We start from the raw sequence: 14,229 nt of genomic DNA, 5'->3' as shown, positions 1-14,229 counted from the left end.
TGCATCCATGGATTCAACCAAAAACATTTTTTAAAAAAATCCAGAAAGTTCCCCAAAGCAAACTTGAATTTGCTGTGTGCAAGTTACTATTTCCATGGCATTCAAATAGTGTTAGGTATTACAAGCCATCTAGAGATCATTTAAAATATACAGGAGGATGTGCGTAGGTTACAAGCAAATACTATAGCATTTTATACAAGGGACTTGAGCACCCGTAGGTATTGGTATCCGTAGGGGTCCTAGAACCAATGTGCCAAGGATGCTGATGGTACAGAGTTGGCTCCCTGCATTCCTCTTGAGGCAAAACATATGCCCATCAACCCTTAACTGACTCAGGAGTTCTCAGACCTAGATGCAGCCATCTAAAATAGTTAAAAACTTGAAGCATTCCACCATTAGCTCAACCTTCTTTCCAGTGAACTCTCATTTTTGTCTGAATACCCACATTTTAAGAAAAGTCAGAGCAGTGCCCTAGGGAGCACTCGACCTAACAAACCCTCTCTCCCTACACAGTATGTGCTTCTGAAAGGCTGCACGTGAGTATGTCCAGTTTTGAAGGGACATCTCTTGAGTAGAATGATAGGGTGAACCTTTTATTGAGTAAATAAGCTTTATTTCTCCCCAAATTTATTTTTGTATGCTCAGTGCTGTTTAATAAGGAGAATACTGTGTTTGTAGATGGGAGTTCCAATGAAAGAGGGGACATACCTATATCCAACTTCTGGGTCAATCACAATTTAGACTTGACCGTATAAGATGTGAGGTAGGGCTGTGTTAAGGACAGTGGCTGACTGATAAAATTCTGATGGTGTGAAAAATTGCAGGAAGTTCCAACTGAATTTGTAAACAGACTGATTTAGAATATTTTAACAGGAGCAATGGTTAGTTCTCCTACATACACACAAACCAGGGCCATTACACCTTATCCTGTGTACATGTGTAACTGAATCACATTGTTATAATTAACACATAGTAGATCAACTATACTTCAATAAAATTTTTTAAAAATAAAAGACAGAGTAAGGAGCTTTGCCACTTCCCCTTGTTAGCAAGATGTCTAGTTTAGGCTTGAATCTAAATCTTTTTGATTCCAAAGAGCATGCTTTTAACATTGTTCTGGATTGTCTCAGAAAAATGCTATGAGAAAAAAGAAAGCACAATGAAAGGATTCATACAGTGTCTTTTAAAGTAGACACTCTAACCGTGCATTGAGAATACTTTCATCCAGAGGCATTTTATGTACACAGATTTTCTCAGGTGAATTATCTAGCTTAAGAAAATAAGCAAGTACATACAAGTAGAAAATAATGTTGTGGAAATCTGGCTATAATGTGGATTATCAAAGCCAAACTGAAAGGTGAATTTTTGGGGGATCATACGATGTAATTAGTTAATTTATATTTTGAAGTATAGTTGTGTTACAATGTTGTGTTACTTTCTGCTGTGCAACAACGTGAGGCAGCTATATGTACGCATATATCCAATAAGAGAAGAAAAGAAAAAGAAAATAAGCAAGTACCTGTCAGCACACTTTCTTCCACCGACCTCAGAACATTCTTTGTTCACTAAACTAGCGATTCGTTTCTAACATTCTGTGATCTACCTGCTTGACATCGCTAAAAGGAATTGCTTTTGAAGGATAACCTCTCTGAAAGTCCAAGGGCAATGCAGAATCTTGACCACAGTTCTCCAATATCACAGGCGTTTAAATGCAAAACCAACAAGTTGCCTGTGAGCTTAGATTTTTATCTAGCCGAACTTCTTCATTTTGTTTAAAAAAAGTAAAATTCCAGAGACATAAAATTGTCTCAGAGTCAATTACAGATATTACAGATAAAACTCAGAGTATTACAGATATGATAACATTATTAAGTGTCTGTCTTGTTGATAGTCAGGCTGAAATGAATAAATTATTGCAAATGAGAAGGACTACCTGCATTATCTGTAATAGGCCTTTTCCTAATGTCTACTTTATTGCCCACAAATGTTCCTTCAAATATTCATTTGAATATGAATAAAAAGATATACTTTTAAAAAACTGAGGAGCAAGATCATACTCATTACTATTCGCTGTGAACTAAGCTGGACCCCCAAGAGTTGCTGAGCTCCCTAAGGCTGCAGCCCCTTCAGCCAGGCTCCCGCACTCTTCTCAGGAGATCTGGTCCCGCAGCTCACCTAGTGCCCGAGGATGGGGTGTGATACAGGCTTCTTACCCCCAGAAGCATTTGCATCCACTGCATACGCTTCAGATGGCCACAGGATGAGACTGGTCCATGCAAAAGTTGACCGACATTACACATTATTTAAGAATTGAAAAAAAAAAAAATCCCTCCTTAAACTGTGAATGACTTGATTCCTAGGGGATGGTTTGCTGTGTTTCTAAGAAAGCATGACCTGACTTGCCTCAGCAGTCTCTGCGTCCTGCCCTTCACCACTGCAGCACCGTCCATTCTCAGATCAGCTGCCCGGCTCAGGGCTCCCAGTCAAAGCACGCTGTGGCCGCCATCCTGGAATGCACATGGCGTTAGGGCCCTGCACCCGGCATACAGGAATGCGATAGTAGATGACTGTAGCATGATGTGTGATCTCTGACTCTCCTTATAACTCTTCTGTTCTCATCTCCTTTTTTTTTCCTTTCTATTTCCATTACTTTGAGCAGCATCAAGAAAAAATTACCAATCCACCACAATGAGTAAGTCCCCCTGTGAAGCCATGAAATGCTTGCTCTACATGATGCCATTTCATGCTTCTCCATCCTAAACTCTGACCATTTTCTCCTGCGGGAAAAAATGTCAAGTTTAGGTGTTGATAGCTCTCATGACTGACTCATCACTAGAACCTGAATTGGAAGAGCTCACCAAACCTGAATCTACAGTTCATTTTTAGAAAGAGCTTTAAAAAATAAAAAGCAACCGGATGCTAACAAGCCCACATGCCAGGCTGTGTAGTGACTTCCATTTTGTTCATCTTCCTCCACGTGCCCCTCACTCTCAGCTCCCAGTGCCCTTCCCTCCCTGACTTGTCTGCTCTCTGCTGACAGGCTGGCCCACCCCGAGGGAAGCCTTCCAGACCTTGCCATGATGAAGCTGACCGCCAGCCTGGAGGTGGCGGAAGTCAAGCAGCTGGCTGGGCCTGGGGAGGAGATGCCAGGGGGATGCCCTGCAAAAGCCAAGAAGGGCGAGCCTGGCAGGGACAGCGAGGACGAGGATGAGGACGAGGACGAGGAGGACGGAGAGGAGGAGGAGACGTCAGGTAAGCCACCCGCCCAGGAGCCGCTCAGATGCTGGCTCACAGGTGGAGGAAACCAACCACTGACTTGCTCCAAGTGAATCAAATATATACTCATTATATAAGTATATAATAAAATATATACTCAATATATGCTCCAGTATATACTTGACCCTGGCAGTGAGCTAGAAACAGGGGGAACGAGCTGTACACACCAGGCTTCCACTCATAGCTGCACACACGCCCTGCCTTGCAGATCAGAGGGACAAGGGACCCATCAATACAGGCCAGACCTCCACTCACAGTTGCACGCCCTGCCTTGCAGATCTGAGGAACAAGTGGCACTTGGTGATCGACCGCCTCACCGTGCTGCTCCTGCGGTTCCTGGAGGGCTTCCACCAGCTGCAGACGTTCCTGTGGTGGATCCTGGAGCTGCACATCGTCAAGATCGTGTCCTCCTACATCATCTGGGTGTCCGTGAAGGAGGCAAGTGATGCCGTTCCATCTTTAGGCCAGACCCAGCCAGACGTCTGCTCCAGCTGGAGCCTCGGGCTGCTTGGACTTAAGGTCCCCACGCTGAGCACGGGTGGGGCAGAGACGGACACTGTGCGCCACATGCCCACCCAGTGTGGGTATGTCTGAATTAGGCACAGCTTGAGGGCACCACTCAGGTGTGTTCTCTCCCAGGAGAGGTTCCTGAAGCTCCAAGTTGGGCCGAGGACCCCCTGGGTGTTCTCCCAGAAGCCTGTTCACCTCAGTAGTTTCCCACTGCGATATACTTAACATCACCTGGTTGTACACCTGTCTGTGTACTAGCTGTATATCTTAACACCCACAGCCATTTCTTGTACATATGAGGAGCCCAGCCCGCCTTTGCTTAGCTCAGAGGAACTGAATCAGTCAAGCTGCCTAAAAACATCTAGGTTTTTAGATGTTGTGCCATGTGACATATTTTTGTCCCCAATTCCAATTTTGTGTTCTCAGGTGTCTCTGTTCAACTACGTGTTTCTGATTTCCTGGGCTTTTGCTCTGCCATACGCCAAGCTCCGCCGTCTGGCCTCCAGCGTCTGCACCGTCTGGACATGTGTGATCATCGTCTGTAAGATGCTGTACCAGCTGCAGACCATCAAGCCTGAGAACTTCTCTGTGAACTGTTCATTGGTGAGCCTCGGAGACGGAGGGTCCCCTTGCCTGGCCTTCAGGGAAGGGAGGCACACCTTGGGGGACCCATGTCCCCCAGCCCTCACCGACAGGCCTTCGCTGGCTCAGTGAGTCAGAGGTGTCCTGGCCCCGTCTCTCCTGATGCTGATTCCCCCTGAAGTGGGTCCTCCCCATAATCCCTGTGTCCCTTTGCTCAAACCCGAGGGAGACTAGTCTGAACTCGCCTGACTGTGGGGCCATCTCTTACTCCTTTCTCTTTTCTTTTCAGCCAAATGAAAACCAGACAAACATCCCCCTGCACCAGCTGAACAAGTCTCTGCTCTACAGCGCACCCATTGACCCCACAGAATGGGTGGGCCTCAGGAAGTCATCTCCTCTACTTGTCTACCTGAGGGTAAGTCTTCCTCATCCTTAGTGTAGCCTCTGCCCAGTTCATGTCTGCAGCCCTTTCCCTGGAGACCGCTCACCTCACCTTTGAGAGCAGCCTCGTCCTCTTACATGGGGTTTGCAGTCACCTCCAAAACACACGACTGAGTATTAAAATCAGTATTGAATTGTGCTGAAAAGAAATCAGCTGAGTAATTTGAGATTCATTGAATAGAGTATGACAAATATATTCACTGGAATGTTACGAAACTGCTCAAAGGCAGATTGATAATATTATCAGACACTGAAAGATATCCAAAATATATTGTAATGTTGAAAAGAAAAAGCAAACTTCAAAGCAGGATACATAGAATGATGTCTTGTAGGCACAAAGAAAAAATATTGAGTAAATTACACCAAATGGTCAGAGTAATTATTTCTGAGAAGTAAGTGTAGAATGACAAGAAATGTTTGCTGTCTAAATTCTACAGATTTTAATTAACAGCATCTATTATGCTTAGAAGTAGCCACAGACAAAGGGCGTGTCTTTGAAAAATGAATTCTGATTGCAAATAGTTGTAACAAACATAAGGAAAGCAATATAGTTCAGATTTTTCACATGTTACTGTAATGGATAGTTTGAACATTTTATTTTGATGGATTATGCTGATGATGTAATTAAAGCCTTTGTACTCAACTCCTGGAATCTGAAAGTGTACTAAGCATCTCCTCTTTCTTGGTGTAGCTTCCTGATGTTTTCTCATATGACCAATATTGTTTGTAACATACAAATGATGTCTACCATTAAGAGCTGTTACAAGATAAAACCAACTCATATTTGAAAAGGGTGATTAGAATAGTGTCTGGCACATAAATGTTACCTATTTTATATTATTATTTTGTAGTATGATTAGTATATTTTTTACTCTACTGCTCTCTCTAGCCAGCTTTCAGAGATATTGTGTTCAAAAACTTTCTAAGTTGAGCCCCAGTCTGCAGCTCAGTCTGTTTCCTGGGGTCCCTGCAGGATGGTGTATAAGGGTTTCTCACATTTAGTTGCAAAGAAGGCTGGACAACCCTTCCGAGTAACTGGACCCAGCTGTCTGGTTCGGTGGTACTTTTTCTGGATCTGGTGTAACCATTGCCAGTCATTGGTGTAGAGGTTCTAAATCCTGTTATCATGAAAATTAGCCTGATTTTCAAACTGGAGATGACTCCACCCTTGTTACCACAAAACAGGGAAAATGAGCATTAAAGTCAAGACTGTTTCATGGATGTGGGATCTGATCACACACTGTCCCTTTAGACACCCACAGTGAAGTGAGATGGCTTTTTAAGGAGACTGTAAATGACCACATGGCATCATGTGTATTTTCCTTGTTTTCTAGAACAACCTGCTGATGCTGGCCATCCTGGCCTTCGAGGTCACAATCTACCGCCATCAGGAGTACTACCGAGGTCGGAACAACCTCTCAACCCCTGTGTCTAAAACCATCTTCCACAACATCACAAGACTCCAGCTGGATGATGGACTTGTTAACTGTGCCAAGTATTTCATCAATTACTTCTTCTACAAGTTTGGTCTGGAGGTGAGTTTCCTTGCTGACCTGTTCTCTTTTCTCTGAAAATTCCAGCAGCTGCTTTCAGCCAGGTGGCCACTAGGGCTTTGTGGCACGTCTCCATGCCCTGATTTCCATCTCCTTGGGATCCAAGGGGGTGGGGGGGACCTTCCGTGGCAGGGTTCCCTGGCCTGGTGGAGAGTTTCCAGGACTCGGTGCCTGTCCCCTGCTCTGCAGCCATGGACATGGCTTCTCGGGACGCCCAGTCTTACAGATTCCTGGGTGTCTGTTTAGTGCCTTCTGAATGTATGACCTCAGCCAGAGCACACTGTTTTGACCTGAATAGTGTGGGAGGCCTGCCCTCGGTACTTGGAACAGTGATTCTTATTGATGGCCACCTAGTCAGTCTTCTGTCTTCATGATGAAAGCACACTGCAGAGGCACAGCAGGTGAAGAACTCATCCAGGGTCTGGGCCCAGGAACTCGGGTCTCCACTGCCCCTGGGGGCTGCCCGCCGATGCCACTCCCCTTCCCTGTAAAGCCGACTTTCTGCCTCTTTCATCCTCACACAGACCTGTTTCCTCATGTCAGTTAACGTGATTGGCCAGCGCATGGACTTCTACGCCATGATTCACGCCTGCTGGCTGATTGCCGTCCTGTACCGGCGCAGGAGGAAGGCCATCGCTGAGATCTGGCCCAAGTACTGCTGCTTCCTGGCTTGCATCATCACCTTCCAGTACTTCATCTGCATCGGCATCCCCCCTGCCCCCTGCCGAGGTGAGTCCCCCCACCACTGGCACTGGGATACGGGAGCTCAACAGCATGAGGGGCTCCCTGACCGGCTCCTCCCACCTCACACCCCGCAGACTACCCTTGGAGGTTCAAGGGCGCCAGCTTCAATGACAACATCGTCAAGTGGCTGTACTTCCCTGACTTCATCGTTCGGCCCAACCCTGTGTTCCTCGTGTGTAAGTGGGGTGCTGGGGTCCCGCCTGCTCATCTTTCCCCTGGTGGTGCACTCCTGCACCCCGCCCCCGCACCTCTGCACATACAGTCTGGACAGGCTGGCTTCCATGCGTCACCATCACCAGCCACTAGCGGCTCCTGCCGGCCCTGTTTTATCTGCAGAGTTAATACCATGTTAACATTCCAAACACTTTTTTCACTTTAGTAATTTTATCTTCTGCCACACACCCCCACTATCCAGCCCCACACACCTGTATGCACCCACCTTCTAGGAGAGAGGCTGCAGGGAGCGGGCCTGGTCCTGGGGAAAGCAGTTGCTTCTTGCTGCCACCGCAGATATAGACCTACAAACTGGAAAGGGTACCTGGAAGGACGAGGCCAGACCACAGATGCTTCTGTTCCCCCAGATGATTTCATGCTACTCCTGTGTGCCTCGCTGCAACGGCAGATCTTTGAGGACGAGAATAAGGCCGCCGTACGGATCGTGGCGGGTGACAACGTGGAGATCTGCATGAACCTGGACGCAGCCTCATTCAGCCAGCACAATCCCGTGCCCGACTTCATCCACTGCAGGTAATGCGGCTGCCCACGGGCAGCCCCTGGGAAGGTGCGACCCCCAAGCCCATGCCTCCAGCTCCTCTGCCTTTCCTGGGCACTGACCCGCTGATTACACCATGAAGCCAAGAATCCCAGGGCCAGACGGCTGGAGGCCATGGTCTGGAAGCCAAACCTCCTTGTTATCCTCCGTCCTCCACGGACATGCCCAGGGCAGTTCTGGGGAACAGATGCCCCTGAACCCCAGGACAGCCAGAATCTCAAGCACTCCCAGGGGCCCTGGAGGTCCTCCCTGGGGTATGTTGGCTGGTTTTGCCATGTTGTTCCCACAGGCTTGGTTTTATGATTTCTGAACCCAAAGCAGGTCAGGCTGAAGAGTGAGGGCTGGGGCTCCTGCAGGAGGATTCACAGCTGCAGGCAGGGAAGGGAAATGGATGGAAAGCACATGATGTACAAACACACACACACTCACACTCAGACATGCCAGCAGCCTAGTTCCACCGACTTCAAGTCACACACATTGAGAGGACTGGGCATTCAGATCCCACACCAGGACTGAATCACTGACATTACCTGTGTGACCGTGGAATGCTGAGAAACACCCACATCTTATGCACTCTCCAGTGTGTATGACATCAAGGATGAGTGAAACATAGTTTAGAGAAAAATCATGGAACTATTCAGAAGTGTTGAGTATTTTAGTCTAAGAAGACTATAGTCCAAAAGTCCACTTCTGTGACAGTGTTCTTCTCAGTTCAGTTCAGTTGCTCAGTCACGTCTGACTCTTCGCAACCCCATGGACTGCAGCACACCAGGGTTCCCTGTGCATCACCAACTCCATCACCCTGTCCATCACCAGCATTCTTCTAGGGACCACTTATTCCCTAACCACACTGAAAACAGTGTAGCATGTATTTATCAGAGAAGACTTAAGAGCTCCCACAAAAGAACAACTCAGTTGTCAAGTATCTGATGCCCTGGGATTTCTTTGGAAGGAATGCTGCTAAAGCTGAAACTCCAGTCCTTTGGCCACCTCATGCGAAGAGTTGACTCATTGGAAAAGACTCTGATGCTGGGAGGGATTGGGGGCAGGAGGAGAAGGGGACGACAGAGGATGAGATGGCTGGATGGCATCACTGACTCGATGGACGTGAGTCTGAGTGAACTCCGGGAGTTGGTGATGGACAGGGAGGCCTGGTGTGCTGCGATTCATGGGGTCGCAAAGAGTCGGACACGACTGAGCAACTGAACTGAACTGATGCACAATTGATGGTTCTGTGCTTCTCCCCAAACTTGGGAAGAAAAACAACCAAAGCAAAGCCTCCATAGCCTAGAGACTCTGAGCAAATGAATCCAGATGGGTCGCAGCTTGTAGCTACAACATCTGTCAGCCGATACCCAGCTGGGGAAGCTCCCGGAGCTCCACCACTGGGGAATGATGGGGCCCGAGCATCTGCCTGTCTGCAGAGTGAGGAGTGGTCCCACAGAAGGGACCTTGGCTCGGCCCAGGAAGGTGCAGAGAGAATGCTGACAGAGCCTGTGAGCTCCATGTCGACGTGTAAAAAAGTGAAAGTGGTAGTCACTCAGTCATGTCTGACTCTTCGGGTACTAGGCAGAGAACATTGCTGCTTGTGGGAAGTTTGACCCCAGTTTGATGATAATAAAAGTGCATATGGCGTTTTCACAAAGAACTGCTCTGTCCATCACTAACTGGATGAGGATTGCCCGTGGACCAGCCGGCGATCAGAGCAGAGCGCCCTCTCTGGCCTGTGCCTCCAGGCCGAGTCAGGAGGAGGATGTGTGAACACGTTCCTTTCCTCGACTAGAATCTCCCGATTTGGTCTGCGCTGCAGTCTGTGTTGTCTCTTGGTTTTATTGTCCAGGTCGTACCTGGACATGTCCAAGGTGGTCATCTTCAGCTACCTCTTCTGGTTTGTGCTCACTATCATCTTCATCACCGGGACGACCCGCATCAGCATCTTTTGCATGGGCTACCTGGTGGCCTGCTTCTACTTCCTGCTCTTCGGGGGCGACTTGCTGCTGAAACCCATCAAGAGCATCCTGCGCTACTGGGACTGGCTGATCGCTTACAATGTCTTCGTGATCACGATGAAAAACATACTGTCGGTAAGTGGCTCGCACCGTGTAACACATTTGTGGTCCCAGCCTCAGAGCAAACAACCCATTCGGTGGTTACTGAAAGCCCTCAGCCCCTCATGCTGCTCTCTTAAAAGCCCCGAATAGGACGCTGGCAAACTCAGAATTGGAATGACCGTTTATTACTCCTTGTTTTGCCGTTTTAAGCAGAATCCTTTTTGCTCACGTCCACCCTCTCAAGGACAAGAGGAAATGTATTTGTAGAAAAAAAACCTCTAAAATGTATTTTTTCAATTAAAATCTATCCCTTCTGAGGAATGATTGGATTTCACTCCAGAACAGGCTGCAAGTGGCCCTTTATGAGTTGAAACGGTCATGTGATGTCTTCACAAATTATATCCTATTGGCTGAAACGGACTCTCTTACCGGGAAAACTCCATGCAAGTATAAATATTGATAGAATAGTCAAGATTTTCCATGACACCAGGTGTGGTATGGATGGGACGGACAGGCCCCCAAAGGTGCAGGTGTTTTATGGTGCCCTGATGCACGGGTGGACACAGGAGCTTCATGGCTGCTCTAAGCACTAGCATCTTGACTTAAAAACAGCTAAGATAGTTCAGGGTTGAGACCAACACCTCCTGTCCACAGAACGAGGCCGATTCTCTGTTAAATTCCCAACTTGCAAGCCACAGTGTGGCTCTTCCCTGGTAGATAAACTGTCCATGCATCATCCCAGAGTCATGTGAAATCTTGTAGGCTACAAAGATACCTTTAAAGCTATTTTTTGTGTCAAGAAATTAAACAGTGACCTTTCAGGATCTGAAGGAGTTAATCCACCTCTAGCTCTGATTCAAACTCAATCCCAGGGCCTGCCCCTCATGGCTGTAACTGACAGAGTGTTAGAAGAACAGTGATGGAATGGAATGGGAGGTGAGAAGGAGTTTCAAGAAGGAGGGTACATACATATACCTATGGCTGATTCAAGTAGATGTATGGCAGAAACCAACACAATATTGTAAAGCAATTATCCTCCAATTAAAAAATTAATTAAAATAAAAATAAAAGAACAGTGATGTAGGCACTATGGCTGCCTACTTCTCCCCTTCCTAGCACTTAAAGATGAACTTGCCAGGCAATTCTACTGGAAAGCATTTGACTTTGGGTGGGAGGAGGCACATGCATTGCTGTGTTTAGAGGTCTGGCAAAGCCAAGTCTATGTAACCATGAGTGTGTATTTGAAGAATTAGAGGTCTGGCAAAGCCAAGTCTATGTAACCATGAGTGTGAATTTGAAGAATTTATTTTTTCTCAAGTCCATGAGAATGGTAAGTTTCTAATTGGTAGTAAAAGTGATTTTTGTTCCTCAGTTGGACTCCAGCTGTGCGTGTTTGCCTGTGGGGTGGTGTTGAGAGTTGTCGGGCAGGGGGTGAGGCAGGACAGGAGGTCACTCTTTCTCCTGAAGTCAGTCCGATTGGGGGAGTCCAGTGCCTGGGAGCTGATCCCTCCCGACAGCTATTCCTGGAGAGTGTGTGACTGTGGAATCCACTCATTCATTCATTTACTCTGTAAACCCGGGTTTCAGACCTGGTCTTCACTTTGCTGTTGTTTTGCTGTTTAGTTGCCCAGTCGTGTCCATCTCTTTGCGACCTCATGGACAGCAGCACATCAGGCTTCTCTGTCCTTCACCATCTCCCAGATCTTGCTCAAACTCATGTCCATTGAGTCAGTGATGCCATCCAGCCATCTCATCATCTGTTGTCCCCTTCTTCTCCTGCCTTCAATCTTCCCCAGCATCAGGGTCTTTTCCATTGCATCGGTTATTCACATCAGGTGGCCAAAGTATTGGAGCTTCAGCTTCAGCATCTGTACTTCCAATGAATATTCAGGGTTGATTTCCTTTAGTATTGACTGGTTTGATCTCCTTGCTGTCCAAGAGAATCTCAAGAGTCTTTTCCAGCACCACAGTTCAAAAGCATCAGTACTTCAGTGCTCAGCCTTCTTTATGGTCCAGCTCTCACATCTGTACATGACTACTGGAAAAACCATAACTTTGACTATATGGACCTTTGTCAGCAAAGTGATGTCTCTGTTTTTTAATATGCTGTCTAGGTTTGTCTCTGCCCAAATCTGAGTCCTGGATTAGTGCTCACCCATTGGCTATTGCAGAGTCAGGCTTGTTCCTATGATGCTCTAAGTATCCTCTTGGAAAATAGAGGCATTTCCCAGTGCAGAGAGCACCATGCTGTGGCTTCTCCTGCTTGCTCCTCGGGTTTAACTCCCAGAAGCGAAGCATCAAGTGCTTTATTGAGTGGGACTGGATTTTAGGAGCCATCAGAGCACTGAGCCACAGGGAATTCCTGCACATGTTGGGATTGCAAGACATCAACCTTGTTTTCTGGGTGCAGAGTTTCAGGATACTCGTTTCCCATTTGTTTTTCAGATAGGAGCGTGTGGCTATATTGAAAAATTGGTTCAAAATAGTTGCTGGTTGATCCAAGCATTCAGCCTGGCCTGTACAGTCAAGGGCTACAAAATGCGTGAGTATGAAAAGCAGATTTGGGAATGGAGGGACAGAAAGGAGGGCAGAGGTAGAGTTCTAATTTAAATATCTATGCCAAAGCCCCTGAAGGAAGGAGATGAAGGGACACCCAACTCAGTGTCTTCAAGGAGCTGTGGGCTGGCGCTGCCAGGCTATCTGTGGTTGGAACACCACACCCTCAAGATAATCTTTGATCTATGACAAATGTCCCTTCCCCCTCCCCAAGCAGGTCTTTAGCAACTCCCTGAACTTCCTATGTTTATGATGGGAAGGGTCACAGATGCCCACACACACCTGTGGCTGCTGTAGTGGGCATCTTGGTCATCAGAGGAGCTCTACCTGCAGACCCCCCACCCTGAAGCTCAGAGAAACCCCACTGGGTGGAGAGCTGGGAGGAGTAACAGGATGTCTGCAATTAGACTCCCTCCCTGCTGGAGGCGGGACGCCCGTTCCCACCCTGTGCCTCTTGCGTCAGAACCCTGGACAGCACCACTGTCCTCTGTTCTCCATGGGGCCTGGAACTTGGTGCTCCCCAGCCCTCACCCCGCCCACCCTGCCTTCTGGTAGGAGGATAAAGAAGGAGCTAGAGCTTGTTCTGATTTGGGGTCAGACATGCTGTTGGCACCTCTCCTTCCAGTAGACTGTGGCTGCTCTGCTGGCTGCCCTGGGAAGGGCCCATTCCCAGAATACGTCTTGTTTGTGCCGAGATTCCCTCTGGCGTTGGGACATACAGATGCAATTTCTCCCTGACCTTTCCTCCTGAGCCCTAGAGCATCCAGAGCTCACTTGTGGTCAGCCTTATGAACTGGTGCTGTTACCGGACTTGAAGTTTGTGCCCTTGACTGTGAATAAATCCACTCACAGGGACTCAGTGCCTCGGAAGTTTGCTCGTATGTCTGTGTGATCATATCACAGAGCTTATAAAATAACAATGAAAATGGGTATTCATTTTAATTTTTTTCTTTTTCTTTTCCCCTCCCCTAGCTGATGATGACTCCTCCTGTAAACTGCCCAGTGGGGAGGCAGGAATCATTTGGGACAGCATATGCTTTGCCTTCCTGCTGCTGCAGAGAAGAGTGTTCATGAGTTACTATTTCCTGCACGTGGTGGCAGATATAAAAGCCTCGCAGATCCTGGCATCCAGGTGGGTCAGGCTGTGGAATCAAGGGATTTGTCCTAAGAAACCTGCCAGGAAGTGACATTGTACACGGCCTGCTGTCTGAGCTTGCTTGTAGAACCCACAAGAAATTAAGACACGTTCCTTCCAGGAGAAGTGATCCAAGGCTTTAAGATCTAGAACAGAGGAGTAAAGAGGAAGACTCTGGAGGGAGTTACACCTTACCAGGACTGGGATACCCTCAAAGTTCAAAGACAGACTGGACATTGAGCCCCTCAGTCCAGACCTCAGCCCTGGAGTAGTTCCTTAGGGCCTTCTGAGTCAGGACAGAAGCAGAGACCATGTTGGTCCAGAGTCCAGTGCATCTTCCACAATCTCTGCCGCCTCCATTTTAAGGAGAAACTCCTGAAGATAGAGAAAAACATACTTATCTGTTACCTTCCAGAGTGTAGCTGGAGGAGCCCCTTTCTCCAGGGGAGGCTAGAGGCTATGTGAGTCTGTCCACGAGGATGGGGCTTCTAGATAGGACTTGGGACCCCCAGCTCTAGCCCAGAGACTCCAGGCAGCAGCGCCCCCCTCCCCCTGCAAATATTGTCTCTCCGTTAGTAACCGTTGTCAGGGAAAGTGGCCAATACCAAT

At 47.6% G+C, this 14,229-nt stretch overlaps 1 protein-coding gene across 1 annotated transcript in view; it reads left to right on the top strand.

Moving 5' to 3' along the window:
• Positions 1–14,229, top strand: part of PIEZO2 (piezo type mechanosensitive ion channel component 2) — a 252,170-nt gene that overhangs the window by 190,163 nt on the left and 47,778 nt on the right. Inside the window, exons 18-28 of the mRNA XM_055559293.1 lie at positions 3,041–3,252; positions 3,554–3,714; positions 4,213–4,389; positions 4,658–4,783; positions 6,144–6,344; positions 6,887–7,091; positions 7,181–7,282; positions 7,688–7,853; positions 9,719–9,962; positions 12,375–12,471; positions 13,458–13,617. Coding sequence (XP_055415268.1) covers positions 3,041–3,252; positions 3,554–3,714; positions 4,213–4,389; positions 4,658–4,783; positions 6,144–6,344; positions 6,887–7,091; positions 7,181–7,282; positions 7,688–7,853; positions 9,719–9,962; positions 12,375–12,471; positions 13,458–13,617 — 1,851 coding nt within the window. The remainder of the gene's footprint in view (positions 1–3,040; positions 3,253–3,553; positions 3,715–4,212; positions 4,390–4,657; positions 4,784–6,143; positions 6,345–6,886; positions 7,092–7,180; positions 7,283–7,687; positions 7,854–9,718; positions 9,963–12,374; positions 12,472–13,457; positions 13,618–14,229) is intronic.

This window comes from Bubalus kerabau, chromosome 21 (assembly GCF_029407905.1).
Source record: "Bubalus kerabau isolate K-KA32 ecotype Philippines breed swamp buffalo chromosome 21, PCC_UOA_SB_1v2, whole genome shotgun sequence".
Lineage (NCBI taxonomy): Eukaryota > Metazoa > Chordata > Mammalia > Artiodactyla > Bovidae > Bubalus > Bubalus kerabau.
The sequence above is the reverse complement of the archived record's forward strand: the minus strand, read 5'-3'. Positions and strand labels throughout refer to the sequence as shown.